The sequence below is a fragment of the Epinephelus moara genome, chromosome 9 (genome assembly GCF_006386435.1).
Source record: "Epinephelus moara isolate mb chromosome 9, YSFRI_EMoa_1.0, whole genome shotgun sequence".
NCBI lineage: Eukaryota > Metazoa > Chordata > Actinopteri > Perciformes > Serranidae > Epinephelus > Epinephelus moara.
In genome coordinates, this window is record NC_065514.1 from 18,463,647 (window position 1) to 18,483,756 (window position 20,110).

At 41.9% G+C, this 20,110-nt stretch overlaps 1 protein-coding gene across 3 annotated transcripts in view; it reads right to left on the minus strand.

Annotated features, from left to right (window-relative positions):
* The window catches only part of LOC126395226 (zinc finger and BTB domain-containing protein 26-like), a 30,803-nt gene continuing 10,693 nt past the window's right edge, over window positions 1-20,110 (minus strand). The window contains exons 2-4 of one of the 3 annotated variants that reach the window (XM_050052517.1): window positions 2,573-2,682; window positions 1,931-2,246; window positions 1-1,602 (exon numbers count right to left, since the gene is read on the minus strand). In XM_050052517.1, coding sequence (XP_049908474.1) covers window positions 520-1,602; window positions 1,931-2,242 — 1,395 coding nt within the window. In that variant the 5' untranslated portion in view covers window positions 2,243-2,246; window positions 2,573-2,682 and the 3' untranslated portion in view covers window positions 1-519. Of the gene's footprint in view, window positions 1,603-1,930; window positions 2,247-2,572; window positions 2,802-20,110 lie in introns of those variants that run through there. The other 2 variants (XM_050052519.1, XM_050052518.1) reach the window with 2 other exon arrangements.

The following is a 20,110-nucleotide window of genomic DNA, read 5'->3' on the forward strand; positions in this document are numbered from 1 at the left end:
TTATTTTCTTCTATTTTTCTGGTACATGTAATGGCATATTAATTTATCAAGTCATTTATTTATTTATTTAATTTTTGCAGCCCCAATTGTTTAGAGATTTTTTGCAACTTGGCAGCCTTTCTTCACATCTGTAGGATATATAAAAGCTGAGAATGTAACCTTTCATTGTCTGATCTCTTAACTTGTTGCGTGGTTGTGTTTCTCTGTCTGTCTGCTCTTGTTTTGTTCCTTTGTGTGCTTTTCCTCATTGGCAAATGTCAAAAATGGCCGACTCTAATTTAGAGTTGCAGGTCAGGGGGGCAGGTGGGCTGGGTAGGTACATGCAGGTAGGTGTGATACAGTGTCCTGTTTGTATAATATGAAAATCTGCAATAAAAATATTTTTAAGCTCAGGGCAATCTGTGTTATGTAGCTTAATGTGCTTCCTGATACCTTATATGACATGTTCTCAATGTAATATAGAAATAAATAACTATTAAGCCTCCTTTGTTAACACCACTTGTGCTAAAACTGCTATAATCAGTGCACAGCCTCCTCAAGCATGTCCTGCAGGCTCTTACCATGACTGTCCTTTAGGTGGCGCCTAAGGCCTGGCTTATGCGCAAAGTGCACAGCACAGTATCTATACTTATGGGGCTTATCCCCTGTGGTCAGATTGAGGTGGTCTTGCAACGTGGCCTTTTTGGAAAATGTCTTGTGACACAGCGGGCAGCGAAAAGGCTTGACCCCAGTGTGGATGCGTATGTGACAGGTCAGGCTGCTCCTCTGAGAAAAGCCTTTGCCACAGACCAAACACAAGTACTGTCTGTGCTCCTTCAGGTGGCCCACATAGCTCTCCAGGTGTTGGAAGACCCTGTCACACCTCCTGCACAGGTATGGCCTCTGCACCAATATGCTGTGTGTATCTTCTGTCAGCTCGTCTCCTGAACAATCACTCGTTGGCAAATGTGCTGCAGAGAGGGAAATTAGATTTGAGTCCATCAGCTTTTCATAATCTTGCAGTTCCAGCAGGAACATTTCTCCTTTTCTTTGCTCCTCCCCTGCGCTTTCATCGTGGTTCTGGGTACTGTCCACCCAATCTTTGCGTTGAGCAAAACTTCCTCTGGTTGTTGACGACAAATGATCTTGGACAGCTGTGGGAGGGGGCAGCTCACATACTTCGGCACCTTTGATGTGACAAATTTGACAGGATGGCTTGTTTGTGTGAACAGGCCGGATGTCTCCGCCTTCCTCTGACTCCAGGGTATCGAGGCAACATGCTACATTTTCAGATAACTCTATTTTGGCTATAACCACCCTCCCATCATCTCTGACCTCTCTCAGTCCTTGGACATCCACCTCACCTCCTTGGCTGACCCTCGACTGGAAAACAACCGCTCCCCCGTCCTCTGTACTCACTTCCTGGTTGCTGGTGCTAGGCTTGGCTGCATCCTTTTCCTCCTGATTTTGGAAGCCTGGCCAGGTACTGTGTCTCTCCAATTTCAAGAAAGCCAGTGAGGGACTGAGATACTGAGAAATGGCCTGGGCACACTTCTCCACCACCTGGCTCATCTGAAGTGCACTGGCGGCAGTCAGGTATCTCACCAGCTCCCTCAGAGGGACCTACGGGACACCAGGGTAATAATATCACAGGAAAAACAACTAACAACACAAGGTTAAAGCGAAACTACCTGCACACTTTAAAGACACACACAAAAACAAAACTACGTGTGAGTAAAGTCGTCTCAGTCATCTTTAACTTTCACATCACACACTCTAATGTTGCTCCTTATTTCTGTTTATTTTGACTGTAACCTTTGATGTCGTTTGTTCTAACAATCTGTTTTGCAGTCATGTCATCTTGATTGAACTGTGCAAGAGGAAACCTGCTGTAAAATGATTTATACATGGGATGTTCTGCTCTGTTTAGAAGCAGTAGATCATATTGTACCTCTAAGAGCCCAGTGTAACAGGACAGGAGAAGTCTTTCGCCAACCTCCATACTGGAAACAACACCCACGCTCAGCTCGGCTTGGCCCTCATGGAGTAGGAATTGGTCACGTAGGAAGTCCGAGGAGGCTGCAAGCACCACTCTGTGACCGTGGAAGTACGGAGGCTGGACAGTGGCACCTTGTGGATCCCCAAGGAGGAGCGTGATGTCACAGAAGCGGTGTTCCTCTCTTAGAGTCTTCATTTTGCTGAGGATTGAGTCACCGTGGGAGGGGAAACGAAACTGTAGGGTGTCACAGGAGCTTGACATCATGTGTCTGTGTGGATTTGAAAGAATATTTGGTGCACAGTTTGTTAGAGATGGAATACAGACTGTTTTTCATTTATCTGTGTTTTCAAAAAGGTTGCTTCCTCCTTCCTTTCCTGCTTCCTCTAGTTGAACAGTGTGAGTACATGTTTGAATTTGAAGTGTGATAATAGTTAAGGCACTTCTGGTTTTCAGCCAAATCACAATTCCCACATCCCTCATCATTACCAAGGGACAGTTATGGTCAACAATTAAGCAATTAAGCAAAACTCTATGCACCACACTCCCAAATACCAGATAGAAAGAACACACATGGATGTGATGATGCAGCCCCACCTTTTACTGCAGGCTCTTCCCGTGATGATGGATCCACTGGCCTGAAAACCCCACTTTACTCAAAGAGGACAGTGAGTCTCTATTCGTGCCTGTCACTTTAACCAGAATTACTGTCAGAAAAAAAGGCGTTAATGAGCTACACATGTAGAAGGAGATGTATCATTCAGCGGTTAAGCAATGGTCATCTCGACTTCCTCCGGCTTTCTGCTGACTGAGGATCTTAAATGGAGACAGCAGTATGTGTGTGTGTGTGTGTGTGCGCTGCGCAGGAGCTCGTGAGCTAATTAACTCCTTCAGTACCTTTATTTCACCAGGATTTCTAGGCACTGATTGGTCCTGAGATGATATTGTGTGAACCCACCCACCGAAATAATACAATTCAGTAGCCAAAAAATATGCAAGTAAATAAATTAGTCAAGCTGTTCAAATATGGGATGATATGGCTCTTGTTGGTCTTCGCCTGAACGAGAAGTGTCAGGCAAGTAAACTGGGAATAAATATGGCCCAAAAAAAGAGAACTTGTACACACAAGACCAAGAGGAAGCAGTTTTGTTTCAACATTGGTGGTGGACACGTATGAAATGCAGGGTCAAGGGGTCCTCCACCAGAAAAGTTTGAGCATCTAACACACAATTTCCTGCATTCTAGTGAAGTTTTATGAACCAATTTGTGGTGTAAATGTGTAAATGAAAGTCCTCTGCTATTTCCATTTCATTGCAGGGGTCATGCTCTAAATGTTAAGGGGAACATGTTCCCTATGTGATGATGAGGTTAACTCATGGCCGTCACTACATCTTCTACATACTGACAGACACTCAGACTGTGGTGCTTTTGCTTTTTGCATCTCTTTGTGGTTATTTTGTGTCTCTTTGCAGTTTCTTTGCATGTCATGTGGTCTTCTTGTGTCTCTGTTCATTTGTGTGATGTTTTGCAGGTGAAGGTAAGCAGGGGGCCCTGACACTTTGGGCCCCTAGGCCTGTGTCTGGTGGGCCTGTTCAGATATCCATCCATGGGTTAACTGACTGCCAGTCACACCACCTCCATAATCACATCATTCCATGAATACACCACTGTACCGTAAAGAAAAATATTCAGCTTTCATGCTAATAATTGTAGTTTTAATTGTAGTTTTAAAGTGTAAAAAAGACCCCACCAGCCCATTTTGCAAATAGGGTAAAAAATGTACTGTGATAAGGTTGTTTGTTTATCTTTCTTTATCTTTCCAGCATGTCAGTGCAGTGGTTAGCATTGTCACCTCACAGCAAGAGGGTTCTTGGCTTGAATCCAGGGTGGGGGGTGTGAACCTGTGTGCAGAGTTTGCATGTTCTTCCTGTATCAGCGTGGGTTTCCTCCAGGTACTCAGGTTTCGTCCCACAGTACAAAAACATGCAGGTTAGGTTAATTGGTGACTCTAAATTGGAATTTTGACCTACAAGTCCAAACAGAGTCAGAGGTCGCTTCATAAGCGTTTCTGTGCAGTCAAACATGTCTCACAACTCAACATTGTGAGAACATTTTTAGTCTGTCTGCACACTCTTCTGCATCACCTGGTTTGACCTCTTACGATATAGATCAGTGGTTCTCAACCAGTGGTCCGGGGACACCCAGTCCCTAGGGGCTTCTCGAGGGAATTCCAGGGGTCCCCGGAAAATGAGGAACATTCATTTTCACTATTTGATTCACTATAGAAGCAAGCCCAATGTGAGTAAGAGTCATAAGAGTGACTAAACATGAGTTTCGCTTCCTCCATGGTTATATTCTCAACTGTCGTTGACAACTACAGAATTCTGGTCTTAATCATATCTAATAACCACAGCCTTTTCAGATGGAGGTCCCTGAAGTGAAATTTAATCAAAAGGGGATCTGTGACCAAATATGTATCAATTTACAGGTCCATTGCATGTTTTCATAAAATGCTTGTAGCACATTTCCCAATAAATCCAACAAACTAATCCAATATACATATCAAGGCAAAAATATGTTTGTTGGGTTTTTGTTAATTTGCATAAACAGAACAGATATTCACAAAAACTGCTTCCACCCACCCCCAAGAGGGAACACAATAGTTCCTTTGATGTGATGTTCTCCATGTGTGATGCTCAATTTATTCAGGTCTCTGCACAAAATAACAGAAAAGGAAGCAATGCAGGGCGGAGTTACTGGCAAAGAAGTGAAAATGATGGGAACTTCAAGGATCATAGGTTTCCTGGTTTTGCAGTGGCTTGCTACACTTCTGCATTACAAAATAACTGTAAAACCTCAATTAAAAGACTAGTCCCAACTAAGTGCCCAGTCCCTTTTACTAGCCTGGCGTGGCTACACATTTTGACTAATGAACACCTGTGTCAAATAGACGCCTGGTCTGGTTGCCAAGCAGTTCATTTTTTTCATAGAAGTTCTTTGGATGTGTAAAAGCGGGTTGTTGGCTACCTCAGATTGTGTGTCCATCCATCCCTCGATTACCCTGTTAAGTTATTCATATTCCTTTAGTCCGTAAGGGTCCTCAGATCACAGGAATCAAGGGTTTTTTCATAAAATTCATCCAAGTTGTCAGTATTGTTTTAAGGATACAGGATAAAGTTGTGTCAGTATGTCAGGTGCCTTAATCCTCGAGTGCCGTAACGCTCTCTCTGAAGAGCTGTCTTTCAGATCCAAGGGTGATTTTCCTCGGAGCAATCCCTGAACGGTTTAAGGGGAGGGCAAAAATGTATCCAATACATATCCTCTTGGGGGCGGTGATTTAATGTATCACAGTTAGATGGTTGAATCCTGAACCTCCAACATACACCATCTAGATTAAACAAATATGGGAACTGTGTGAGATGGAACAAATCACATATTGAGGTTGCAAAGACTTAAATCTATAAAAAGGTGGAGTCCTCCCAGCCAACATTTGTGTGTGGGGCCCATATAGGTAGTAAATAGGCTGAAAAATGGGCCCTACATTGGATTGTCCATGTGTTCCATATTAGCCTCATGACATTTGCCCACATGGATGGGTTTGCCCAAGTGGGCCCAAATATAAGCCTGTTGATTTCAGCGATTTAAGCAAATAATAGGCCGGGCTATTAATTGAAGTTTTACAGTAAGGTAAGTAAGAACTTACTTGGAAAATATCCAGAGGACTATTCATGATTTATATACAATATACCATCAATTATTATATGTATATTATATATCATCTTTGTCATGCATTGTGCTTGGTGCTGTGGTGGAGGAAGTATAGCAGTGCACCGGTATAGATATACTCTAGCGCAAGTAAAAATCCTTTTCTTAAATTTGTTACTAAAGTAAAATTATTTTCAGAAAAATAAACTTTAAATATAAAAAGTTCTCATTATAAAAACCAACTCCAACAGAACAGTTCATCACAAGAATCCAAATCGCGAATGAGGTTAGAAGAGTAATCGCTAAAGTATACTCAGTACTCCTCTCAAATACCCCAAAAACACAGCTTACAAATGAAGGAGAAATGGGAGATCGAATCGAACTCTGACATATCACCAGACACCTGGAGGGAAATGTGCAGTGAGGTACATTTGAGAGTTTAAATGGAAAATGACAACAAGATGTGTTGGAGAAAATGTGGCCCACAAACTGGAAACCACACTCATATTTTTTGGTCCTGCCCAAAGTTAAGCAACTTTTGAAAGGATGTGTCAGATGCCACGAAAGCAGTGTTCCATCAAAAAATTCTCAAAGATCCAAGGGTGATTTTCCTCGGAGCGATCCGAGGGAGGGATTGATTTGGGGGAGGGCAAAAATGTATCCAATACAAATCCTCTTGCTGGCTGCGATTTAATGTATCACAGTTAGATGGCTGAATCCTGAACCTCCAACATACAACATCTAGATTAAACAAATATGGGAACTGTGTGAGATTGAACCAGTCACATATGCATTGAGGTTGCAAAGACTAAAATCTATTAAAAGGTGGAGTCCTCTTAGAAAACATTTGTGTGTGGGGCCCATGTAGGTAGTAAATAGGATGAAAAATGGCCCCTATATTGGATTGTCCATGTGTTCCATTTTAGCCTCATGACATTTGCCCACATGGATGGGTTTGCCCAAGTGGGCCCAACATGGGTCGTGCTGGGGCTACCTGAGATCAAAGTGGATATGGGTCTGAAATGGGCATCTTATTTGAGTAAACCCACTAAATGTCACAGGGCCAATATGGAACCAGTAGACAGTCCAACGTAGGGCCCATTTTTCAGCCCATTTACTACCTAGATGGGCCCTGCGTACAAATGTTGGCTGGGCTGAAGTAAGTTTGTTGATGCAGTAAGGGAACTCTAAAATCCATATCCCCTTTCTATTCCCATCCTACTTATATATTTTTAAGTTTTTTCTATTTATTTAAATGTTTTTCTCTTCTCTTGCTTTTCCCTTTTTTCTTCTCTTTTTACTAATGATTGTACATGCAGTCAAACGGGTATATTTGTATGTACACAAAAACACATTTATCGTTCTATCATTATTATTGGCATTTCATTTCCTTCCTTTTCCCCTGAAAGTTTGAATCTCAGGTACATCTTATCGCACTTAAACACTTCACTGTACTAGTCTTAAACCTGAATAGATATTATGGCAGATGAAAACTTTGTACGATGATGTAAAAACTATATTGCTTGTATGGAATGCTGACGTTGAAATAAAAAATGAGTTTTAAATATATTTATACTATACGCTGTTTTAAATGGTAAAACATGTTGGAACTGATGGATTGCATTTCACTAGATTGCACTTGATTGTCTACTGATGTATTTTAATGTTGATGCTGTTGCTTTTAATACTATCCAGCCCCTCATACTGAGAGACTGGTTAGAGGGGATGGGAGTAGATCGCTTCCTGACCTCCTGGATAACAGACTACCTGACAGAGCTGAACTCAGTATGTCAGGCTTGGAAGCTGTGTCTCTTGAATGGTCAGGAGCAGCACTGGTGCTCCACAGGGAACTGTTTAAGCACCGTTCCTGTTCACACTCTACACAGCGGACTTTAAATACAACTCAGAGTCCTGTCACATACAAAAATACTCTGACGATACAGCTATTGTGGCTTGTATCAGAAACAATAAGGAGCAGGAGTACAGGGTCCTTGTGGATGCCTTTAGGGGCTGGTGCTGTAAGTGCCGTCTCCACCTGAACACAGCCAAAACCAAGGAGATGGTGGTGGATTTCAGAAGATAGGGGTCACCCCATCAACCAGTCTCCATACGGGGGGGAGGACATTGAGGTGGTGCACACATACAAATATCTTGGGGTCCTCCTGGATGATAAGCTGGACTGGCCCTCTAACACTGACGCCCTCTACAGGATGTGGCAGAGCCGCCTGTTCTTGCTTCGGACACTGAGGTCCTTTGATGTGTGTCTGGAGATGTTGACCATGTTCTATCACACAGTGGTGGCCTGTGCACTTTTCTACGCCGCTGTGTGTTGGGGAGGCAGCCTGACAGACAAAAACACCAAGCGATTGGACAGGCTGGTTAAAAAAGCTGGCTCAGTGCTCAGCAGGAGACTGGACCTGAACTGAAAGCTCTAATGGACAATAGCAGACTCCCTCTCCACAGCCGCCTGGAGCGACAGAGGAGCAGCTGCAGCAGTTGGCTCATCTCACTGAAGCCCCTTTTACACTGCCAGATTTTCCACGAATGTTGGGCCGTTTTGCCGGCCAGGTTCGATGGTTTATACACACAGAGGCGGAATGGCGAGTTGATCCGAGGCACCCAATTTTCCGCCTCTTAGGGTAGTCATATTGGCGCAACCCTTCTAGATTTAACAGACCAAGGCGGCCTTCCGTAACGGGAGGGACTGTTGATAACTTGTGGGAGGAGCTGTTGATGATGCCGCATGTGCGACCCACTGGCGGTGGATAAACAGGAAACAGCTGATAGCAGGAATTAGCGAACTGCTAGTAGCAAGAGGGAAACACAAACCTGACAGACACTGTAAAGATGAGCAACTGGGGAGACAAGGCATTGTGCGCGCTCCTTGCCCTCACAAATGAAGAGGCCATTAACCGTCAGATGACGGGGACGAAATGAAGAGGCCATTAACCGTCAGATGACGGGGACGGTGAAGGACGGGCCAACTTACGAGAGAATTGCTGAAGGACTGACCAGCCGCGGCTTCCCTCCCACGTCACTGTGTACGTCACACGCTGAGCTACACATTTTGTTACTTGCTCATGCCCCCCATTGCCCCGAAAAAGGCGCATTCTGTATAAACAAAAGTAGGTAGGCGGCATTTTGCCGCACTCCCCGACTTTGCTTTTATACTGCCAATGCTGAAAGAAGACTGATTGGGCTTTCCGGCAAATTTGCACAATTCCAATCTAAGAAGGGCTTGAGTTGCAGAACAAAGCATTTCAGGAGATCCTTCATCCCCACGGCAATAAGTTTATGTTTAACGCCTCCTGAATCCAGTCACACACACTCACACTGCACCTTAGCCACAGCTGGACTGGACTGTAGAATGGGCAATTTTTTATTTTTTTTAAGATATTCTTTGGGGCATTTTTAGCCTTTATTTGATAGGACAGGCAAGCATGAAAGGGGGAGAGAGAGAGGGAGTGACATGCAGCAAAGGGCCACAGGCTGGAGTCGAACCCGGGCCGCTGCGGCAGCAACCTTGTAGGCCTACATGGGGCGCCTGCTCTACCACTAAGCCACCGACACCCCAGAATGGGCAATTTTAATTTAATTTCAGTTAGATTTTTAATTTCTATTCATGCACTTATTTTAACTTATTTTATTTTATGTCTATTTTAATACCACTGTGTTGGTGTTGATGAAGGGACGTGTGGTTGTTGTTTTTTAGAAGCTGCTGGACAGTTGAATTTCCCTTCAGGGATGAATAAAGTTCTTTCTCTTCTATTCTATAACATTACTATGCTCATTACATGTTGTAAAATCATGACCTGAAAGAAGCTATTAGCCCACTATCAAATAAAGGTACCGTCCGTGGAGTAGGCTACTATATTTTCTTATCAAATGTAGTGGAAAAGGGCTAAAGTATAAGTAAAGTAGCAGTAACTGTACTTAAGTAAAGTAACGTTACTTGAGTAAATGTAGGCTACACGACTTCCTCAACTCTACGGAGGATACTAGAAAACTACTTTCGTGTCAAGCACAGAGGAAACCCAGTCAGGGGGTCAGACAGCAGACTTCAGCCCGATTGGAGACATCCTGCTCCGCCCTCACCACCACCACCACCACCATCATCATCATCATCGACTCATAACGGGAGACAACTGCGCGTGAGTCAGGGAAGTAGTACTGTTCGTTAACAGTCACATCCTCCGCCTAAAGTCAAACGTCATGTCGGGCAAACAGTTATGAGCTCATTGGGAGTTACAAAGTGAGTCGGTACGAAGCGGAAAATGAAAATAGGTCGGGAGAAGACGTGAGGACCGACGGAATGGCAGTTAACAGGGCAAATAGCGAAGCAACGGGACTTTGTTGACAGATAACGCGAGCCGTTGGTCCGTGTCTGTGGCGTTACGTCAGCTAGCTAACCCGGGCTGAGTCGGTGGGACCTCAGACAAACAGACAGACAGACAGACCTGTGTTGATTTTAGGAATCTCAAGCAGACAGCACATCAGAAGACAACAGGCAGAGTAAGTTGTATGTGTGTGTGAGTGTGTCACACGAGCGGTAACTGTTGTGTCATAAGTTCCTGCAAACTGACTCCTGTTACAGTTAGCTTAGCAATAAGTTAACGCTACATCAGCTGGTCTGTGATAGAGCTGCTAAACTACACTATGCAACAGCAAACAGAGAAAAGTTTGTGCTTACCATACATCACAGACTTTTGTTTATGTGGTTGACAGTTGTGTGAATGTTGAGCAAAACACTTGATGTGAAATATCAGCCTGATGAATTGACAGGTGTGATGTTTCACTACAGGTTTACAAACACCTAGTTGCTAGTGTATTGGGTACAACTATCTGAAACTGAAGTAATGTTATTCATACTGAACAGCCCTGCAATAAATGCTACCTTCATGAGGGTTATAAGTGATTAGTTTTTCTTAAAGGCGTTTTGATAAGAGCCAGGTCGATTTTGGATTTGTTACTGAGATTTTTAAAAACAACAGTATATTGGCCAATATTTATTCCTTTCATATTTAAACATAGTGTAAACAATCATTTTTGATAAGGATGCCTTTATTTAGTAATAAGTTTACTCTGGGGGACAAGCTGTGTAATAAAGACGCTGTTACACACTACCTAAAAACACATAGGTGTAGATTTTGGGGGGCATTCAGGGGACACGTACTCCTCAATATTTACGTGTGCATTTGTCCCCCAAAACAAAAACCTGTAAGTAGAATATAACTTTTATTTTTGACAAATATTAAGTAATTTACACCATAACTTGATGCAGAAATGTCACAAACTGGTGCATAAAAATTCACCAGACTGCATGAAATTAGGCCTAAGTTAGGGATGTATGATTCCCCATCTAATGTAAGGCCTGACCACACAGAAAGCGGTTTAGCAGCTGGAGGCGGCTTTTTGTAATTATTTTTCATGAGAATTAGGCTTTTTGCCTGTGTTTTTTTGCGTTGTGACACGCCTCGCATTTCTGAGCTCTAGGTGCCTGACATTGTAGCAGAAGCACTCTTAACTCCTCGAGTTGGAAAAACTCAACTCAGAGTGGAAAAGCGCCTCATGTTATCTTGTCCAATCCGATGTTTTGAGAGGCGGGCCTTCTGTGGTGGTCATGACAACAAGTTTACATAAGGTAAACAATGGAGGAGAAACTGGTGGTAGGGGTTGCTGGACACCCAGAGCTATACGGCAGGATGATAGACAGCAGGTTGTCAAACTGCCCTCGAGTTATTGTAAAATATGCCTGGAAATGGCCATCATCAAGGAGAAGCTCCTGGACCAACTGGTGGTACTCCCCATGATCCACCCTCTTTTTTAGGGTCCATGTACCCACACAGATCTCCTTTTATCTGTGTCCAACAAACTATTTGCTGAGCTACAGCAAGTACCCTCTGCCTGTATATTTTAGTAGCTAGCTACTAATTTCTGTGAAATAAAATAAACAGTAGATTGATAACATGAGATAGTTAGGGTAAGGAGGTGATGAGGTGGTTACCTGGCAACAATAAAAAGGCAGCAAGCATTATTTTTTTTTACCAATGGCATTGGCAGTGTGCCTCGAGTTTTGCAACCCGCAAAACGCTTTCTGTGTGATCGGCACCTTAGCGATCATCAAGTATCTCCTGTATTAGAATTAACATCCTATTATGCAACCATACTCATGAAATACAATAATTATTATACCGATGACATGCCAATATTTGCGTACATCTCTAGCCTAAGTGTTTGATGCTCAAAATTGGAGGACCAATATATGTGTTCCCCTCTCTCCAGTGTTGGAAAAAAACTATGCCCTTGCTCAAACATACAACTGGCATTTGTGAACCGCAATTTCTTACACAGTTGCAGATACTTACCAATGTGATAGACCAATGTTGGTCAATATATTGGCCTGGTTCATTTATCAGTTGGAGTTAAATCTAAACTGTTTTCGAGAGATGTTGATTCAACTTTATGCTAATTTCTGAAGCTGCAAGTTTGGGTGCTCTTGAATTGTATTAAGTTATACTGAGGTGTGTCTCTAATGTGAGAAACACACCTCAGTAAAATGCATTGCTGTTAAACAACTCCACAGACTACATTCTTGCTGCATGACCATTAAATTGAGTCAACACCTGAAGAGGTCTGGATTCTGTCAATATGGTGCAGAGAAGGTGATTCCCTCATTCTTAAATCAACACCTTTCTAGACCAGTTACAACAAAAGCAGAACATTATAACCCTCATGTGGGGATGATACTTAACAGGACTGTTCTGTTAGACTGTGTTAGGCTAACTAAGTGTGCCTAATAAACTGGTAGCTGAGTGTAAATTTAGACTGTTGATCGTGCTGTCACATGATTTATATCAATGCTTATCTTAGATAACTTATTTTGAAAGCCGGGCCAGTTGATTCTCCTCAGAGCAGGCAAGTCATTTTCCAGTCCAAGCTTTATAATGTTGACTCTGTTCTCTGGTTTTGAGAAGGGACGCAGGGTTGTTTGCACTGTTTGAGTCATCTCCAAACAACAGTGCTAATATGGATACTTAAATTGACTGTAAACCATGTTAAGGGGACTGCTGGGCAGAAGGAGAGGATACAGTATTAACCTTTTTCACGACAAGGCTATACCAAAGACGGTGGTCCAGTATCTTTGGCTATACTTAGTAGTGTATCTATTTAGGGTTACACTTAGGGCTGGGCAATATGTTCATATTATATCTAAATATATCGTAAGATTGTAAGTGTTGTCTTTTCTCTGGGTTTAAGGCTGTGGTACAGTAAGTAATGTAATTTTCTGAACTCATCAAACTGTTCTATTGTCTGCCTATGATTATTTATCAAAAATCTCATTGTGTAAATCCTTTGTAAAAGCACAGTCAACCCTAACATATCATTGCAATATTGATATCGAGGTATTTAGTCAAAAATAGGTTGTGATATTTTATTTTCTCCCAGTCAAACTAGCTTTAAACAGCGTTCTGTTGTTTTTATGGTTGAAAAAGCAAGTACTAATGTTCCAGATTATTTTTTGTACATGACTTAATCGTAAGTAGGCAGTGCTAATTCATAAGACTACTTGTCAAAGCACTTCAAGCTGATGTAGCATTTTTGTTTACGGGAAGAAGAACATAATCACAGACAGACACGCAGACGTTAATGGGGAAAGTACATTATTCTTGCAAGTTTTATTCCAGTCACATTCAAAGAACTGCACTGTCAGCTGCTGTAATGGAGAGACAAATGAGCTGGCTCATTCGAACTGGAGCATGTAGTAACAAGAAATTTACAGCTGCATGTTTTCTGTGTCACATTTTTGCCTAAATAATGTTTTGTGCAATCTTAGGAGTACCGGATCTTAGAGTGTACTTGCAGCTGATCTGAACTCAAGAGAATGAAAACCTCCCACACTGTGGTTTAGGGTGAATGAAACGTGAAGTAGCCCTGTGTTTCCCGGAGCCTTGATTCATTTAGTTGTTGAGGCTTGCTGCTTTTGGAAGACAAGCTGACTTACAGTATCATGAAAACCCTAGTCAGAACATTTCACAGGGAGTACTTTTGCAGTCATTCATATTCTTTGGAATCAGTCGGAGGTATTTTAGGAGATAATCCCTTTTCCCCGAATCTTTTCCATAATGCTGTTTTTTTAAATATCTTTTAATCGCAGCGCCCTTGTCTTTAAAACTCTGTAAGAGCCAGCACACAAACATCATGTTAAGAACGTAAGTACAGTACTGTTCTGCAGGGAAGGGAAACACCTGTGCGTTTCCCATCTCACTTTCATGACATTAATCTGTGGTTTGTTCTGTACATTTTGTCGATGACGTAATGCGATTTTTCTTTAAATGTTATGGGATGACAGAACAGTGTGGTATTTTCCTCCAGGGAACCCTCAGTATATCAGCATTGATATCATATTCATTGTTTAGTGCTGAGTTGAGGTTCTGTTTGCATAACTTTCAGCTACAGATGGTCACTTAAACTGTGGGTCCTTTCATGTGGAGTTTCTCCGACAAAGCTGCCTTTAATGCTTATTACCCCTCTATTTTATTCATGTGGGAAAAGAAATATGTAGCGTGGGCTTTCTTCAAGGTTTCATGAGGAGACATTGCAAGAAAGTGGTTGTTGTTTCTACATTGATGGATCAAAAGTAAAAGTAAAAAGTATCTACGGGCGACCTGTTTGCCATAGGAGGTAAGACCAAAGATAGTGTTAAGTTACAAGAATATGGAGTTGGTTTCATTTCATCACTACAGAGAGTAAGTGCACTGCCTTTGGCACATTTGAGGAAGTGTAAACCCACTGAAACAACTATAGTATTGCATCACTGCATGGGAAGTGAGTGAGCAGAAATGCCAAGGACAAATGAACTTTAGACACAGCTCTCTTTTTGTACTGTTTGCTCAGTTAAGATTATACCCCTCAGTTTTTCCAGCCTGACATTGTCCTGTTTTCATCGATTTCCTTTTTGAGCATGTGAGAAAAAAATATCAAGAGAGGCACGTATGCCGTCAAAAGACAAAAGGAACTCACAAGGGATTGCACAGTTTACCTCAAAAGATGGATGTGTGCAGTTACTGGTTAAAATGTGACTAGGTATGACACAGACTTAAACCTTTCGTACGTACTCACAGAGCAGAAGAATAATGATGTTTTCTGAGAATTTACTGCAGTTAGGACTAAATCCTGGTAAAGATAAAAGGTATTCACAAAATACAAGAGCTCCTATGATGGAAAAACTGTTAGAGGTAGGAATGAGGACTTAAAAGAGGCTTCAGAGTTTCTTAAACAGAGAAGAAAATTGTGGACCAAGAGGTACAGAAAGAGAGATATTCTCCAAACTAGACTTGCACCAATTACATTTTTTTGGGCCGATACCGATTTCCGATTTGCAGAGTGTTTGGATGGCCGATTCCGATTTCATTTTTTTCAAACCACTTTACAGCACACATGATACTGCAATATTTTCTATCTTTTCTTTATTAGAACATTTTAACCAAGATAGAACCAGCTTTTCAATAATCATCTCAAACAAACAAACAAACAAACAAACAGTGACACAGGTTAAAAAACATTTTCCTTTTTGTTCAAATATAACTTCAGGTACAGTATTAAAATAAATAAGTAAAAAAGGCATACATAAATAAAAACATAGATTAATAAAATAATAATTCTTGGTGTATAACATTTGTGGGTAATTTCTTGAATAGACAAAAAAGTAAAAATATCTCCTGTGGAAAATTCACACAGGTCCTCAGAACGCGCCCGCCAGTAAGTGCGCGGACACGCGCATCTCCGGCACGTAGACACGCGCCTCAGCAGCAGCAGTGAGAGCTCCGCAGTTCAGTTTACCACGGACAATTAACAACTTTCTCCTTCTCTCTTTTGATGTGTGTGCGTTAATGATTAAGATGAGAAGCCGCCTGTGTTTCACTTCCTCACATCGCCCAAGCTGTGTGCGCGTGCGCTGCTGTGTTACAAGATGTCAATCATGGGGTGCGCCGGGAATTTGACCAGCGTTTTAAATCGACATATTTTAGACTGACCGGCCGGTCGCAGGTCACAGCCGATCATGTGAAAACCGGCCCGATTCCGAGCACTGCCGATAAATCGGTGCAAGTCTACTCCAAACACAGAATGACAGTGAGTTAATGAAATGCTACAGATCCAATGGAGCAGGGTAAATGTTTGTGGTTGATCTCATCAAAGATGTGTTCACATCTCCGCCCAACACAACAACACTATAACACTAGAAATGAAAGTGATCACATCAACACTAAGATATGTGGCAACTGAGAAAAAATGCACCAGCGCAGCGGTGATGACTTGTGTCTGTAACTACCATCCATCAGCAGATTGATCACAGTGACAACTACTGTGCTCTCACAGTCTCATATTCTAATGCAGTCCTGTTCATTTCCACTTGGTGTTCACACCTTGCAGGCTCACAAAAAGGCAACCAATCACATCTGTTATAGAATGCATTGTACCTAGTAACAGGGGCAACCACACCTCCTCACTAGGTAGGACTCCCCTGGCTAAGAATTTTCCTAGTCGACCAATAGTTGTCATTTAGGGCCATTAGTCCACTAGTCATCCGCATGTTTATGATATTAATTTAATTATTAAATGATATATTTTGGGCGGGGCAACACACTGGTTTGAGTTCAAGGTGTGAGAAAGAATAGTATCAGTAACATTGTTAACACTGTGCTACATTACAGAGAAATACAAAACAGTACTAATGAACCTTCATTAATATAGGCCTATATTTTATCTACAAGTGCACGTCACACACTGAGCGAGCCGCCTGTTAATGACGTTGTCGGCAAAGCAGTAATGATTGTGCTAAGTGGCTAACGGGCATGTAGCTACTTCCATGTTTCAGATGATACGTCATGTTTGTAGTCGACCAATGAAGATGAGTTTACATATCACCTTGGGTTTGTCCTTCACATTCTCAAAATGATCCCACACTTTGGATTTCCTGCCCGACATGTTATTAACTAGCCTGTGGAATAACCGCAGGTACCAGCCCTGGAAATTAACGTGACATCTGTCTGACTGCTGAGCATGGCCACTTCCTGTGTCTGTCCTTTCAAATTAAATTCCCACATGGTCCAGTCATATAGGTTTTGATTTATTTTGTAAAGGCACAGCTTCTAGTAGAGTTTCTGCGATTAAGTGACCAATGAAATCTTGCTGACTAAGGACCTTTGTGGTCGACTTACCTTTGGTCGACTATAAGAGGGCAGCCTTATCACTCAGGTAAAAGTGTCTATCCTTTCCTTGCTCAGAGTTGCTCTGAGAATTTTCCTAAATCACTCCGAATCTAGGGCTCGATGTTAGATGCCTAGTTAGCCTAGATGTTTTCAGGCTAAGTTAAGAGCTCTCCAAGAGTATGGAGAGAATGTCAGAATGTTTGTGAATATGGCCCCTGGTGGAGTTGACACACAAATGTCTACAACTAGATTTAAGAGCAAGAGTAGTTGCATGAAAAACTCTGCAGGCTATGATTGGTGGTGAAACATAATGCAAACAGCACCATCTGCCATCTGAAATCTCCGATCAGTCCATCATCAATAATTTAGACAAATTCTGCTTGACACATAGAAGTACAGCCCCCTCTTCCTGAGGCAATCCATAGGTGCTATAGACTGCTTCAGTGATGGCCTGCAACAAGGGATTTTTCTCTTCCCCAGAAAAGTTGCGTGTTGTGCATATTTGAAGTGCTGCGTGCTCACATTTCACACATGCTGCTCAGACTTGTAAAAAAAAACAAAAAAACCTGAATCTGTGTATTTGGTGTATTTTCAGGGGTTTTCCCCGAGAGAGCTCAGGCTTGGTTGAAAGCTACTGATGGTGTGGGCCTGTGTCAAGCCATATTGGTACTTGTTCTGTTGCTTCACATTATTGAAGAAGTCATTGCGCATTTTAGACACGTAACTGAGTATTCACCCCTTCTAGTTATTGGGGTAGCCTTTGATAGCAGTTATAGCTTTGTGTCTATGTGCTTGTCTGTGTTAGCTTTGTACATCTGGAAAGCAGATTTTGCCCAAAGCAAATTGCTACCAGCACCAGGCTTCCTGTTTGGAAAGATGGGTTATGTTAATGTGTGGGGCTTCGCCAACTCTAAACAAACTGGTTAGTGTTATAGTCAAAAAGCTTGATGCTGGTTTTATCAGACCATTAAACCTTTCTTTTCCTCTCCCACTCTGTCATAAAGCTGTGACCGGTGAAGCACCCAGGTGACCCTGGCAGTAGAAACCTGTAGCTGCTTTAGAGTTATCGCGGTAGCCTTCTTTATTAGCAACCCTCTCATTAATATTTTTATAGGCACTGTATTATAGATTATTACTTTTTGGATTAATCATTTGAAATATAAAATGTAAATTCCAAGTCTACAATCCAAAGGTGTTAATTTTACTATCAGAAGACTAAGAGAAACTAGTAAGTGTTTACATTTGAGAGGCTGGAACCGGAGATTTTTTGCATTTCTATGTAAAATATCTTAAACATGAAGTCAGAATTGTTGCAGATTAATTTTCTGTCAATTTAATAATCGTTTCAGTTTTAGGATTATCCTTGCTTTGCAGTAAGCCATGGATGATGCCCATTTCCTGACGTACAGTAGGAAGGAAGAGGGAAGAAATAGTTCTGAAGGCTCTTCATAAAATAGCCCATCCATTTATGCATGGGACATCTGGATTTGTTGTTGGTTCATAGCCATTCTTCTCTTGCAATAACCATTTCCTGAAGGTTGTGCAGGGGAGAACAACTGTGTTATCTTAAGTTCTTTCCACAGGTTTCAGTGGGATTTGGTAATCAAGGACTTTTATCCCTGTTTGAATTGGCTTCTTTGTTGCTTTTATGATGCTTTTGTGGTGTCAGGCCATTTGAAGCTAACTCATAATGTGGTTGTGTTTGGCGTCAGTTATTGTTTGTACACATCTTGCCTCATATTGCCTCAACAAATGAGAGTGATAAGTGGGCGGTGTGCTGTGCCTGTTCAATAAATCTGTGCGACAGGACAGAACAGTGCTGCTGTGGATTGGGAACACTGAGTAGATGGACAGTGCGTGGACCACCCTGTTGCTCCAGCCTTAAATCTGCCTCGCATAACTTGGGTGGAGTTTTCTCTGAGTGTTGGTTATTTCTAATATAAATGCTCAGTGCAAATGTACTAATATTTATTCAAGGGTAGTTAATCTATTGTTTTGACAGGCCTTTATAACAGCAGATATTTTTCAACTTGTCATAGTAGGAATATGGCTCCAGTAATAACATAAATATAACTATAAAGCCAAAATTAATTTTTCACAGTTCTCCTGTGAAAAAAATGAAAGCATTACATTGACATAACTAAGAAAATGGGTGGGGGTTTTAGGGGGGATTGAAGGAACAAAACACCAATCTGCAGCCAAACAGAAGAAGTCTGTCAGCGAGCTCTGTTTTCTAGTTGGAAAAGTTTTAGCCTTGGCAAGGACTGGCTGGGGAGCACTAAAATTGCAGCAAACAATACTTTCAAACTGATAAAGTAGGCCATTGCTTTCTTGGAACTTGAAAGGAAGTCCCGCAGTTGGTTGATAAGTGCAAAATGTCCAGGGGCCAATTAAAATGGTGGCATGATCGGCCTGCATTGATGCAGAGCAGCCATTAAAGGAAAAATGTGTCCGAGCTGATAGCTCCGACCTCAACCAGCACCAAGGCCCAGATAAGACATAGCAAGGAACTGGTCTAACTCTGCTTGTCTGCTACATGATAAACATTTTGGGTGTGTGAAAACACTGGCAGAAAGTTAGAGAGCAGTGTTTTCCTGTGTTCTTAAGCATGCGCTGATGTTTCTCTTGCATATATCAAAAGGTCTCCAACATCAGCATGTAATATCAATAATGTTCTCTCTCTGTACGTGGAGTTACAGTAAGTACTCTGTCTAATACTAAGCCCAGTTCAGACCAAAGACTGGTGATGAGGCGAGTTAAAACAAACGCCATTCTGCAACGTTCTAAAAAGCTGCCAGTGATGGTGTATCATCTCTATGCTTTCGTTCTGATTTTTAGCTTTTCAGGCTTATTTTGTGGCTGAATATAATTTGTAGCTTCTTAAACTATGAATGAGGACAGTGATAGTGAGATACTGGCTACAGCTGCATTTGTAGTAGTGATGAAACAGTGGAAAACAGAAACAAAAAAAGCATTAGAGGGACAGTATTCATAATCAATACACCACAATATAAATAACCAGCGCCAATTAATAAGTCAGAGAGAATGTGGTCATACACGGCACACCATGAGGATGAAAACATGCCATGTGTGGTCATTTTGGTTTGACCAGTGAACTTCACTCCAAGCCAATTGGTTGTTGAAAACGTGCTTTACGTTCTAAAACCAGCCGCCAGTGATTTGACCAGTGGAGTTGCAGGTGACACCATCAGCCAGATTG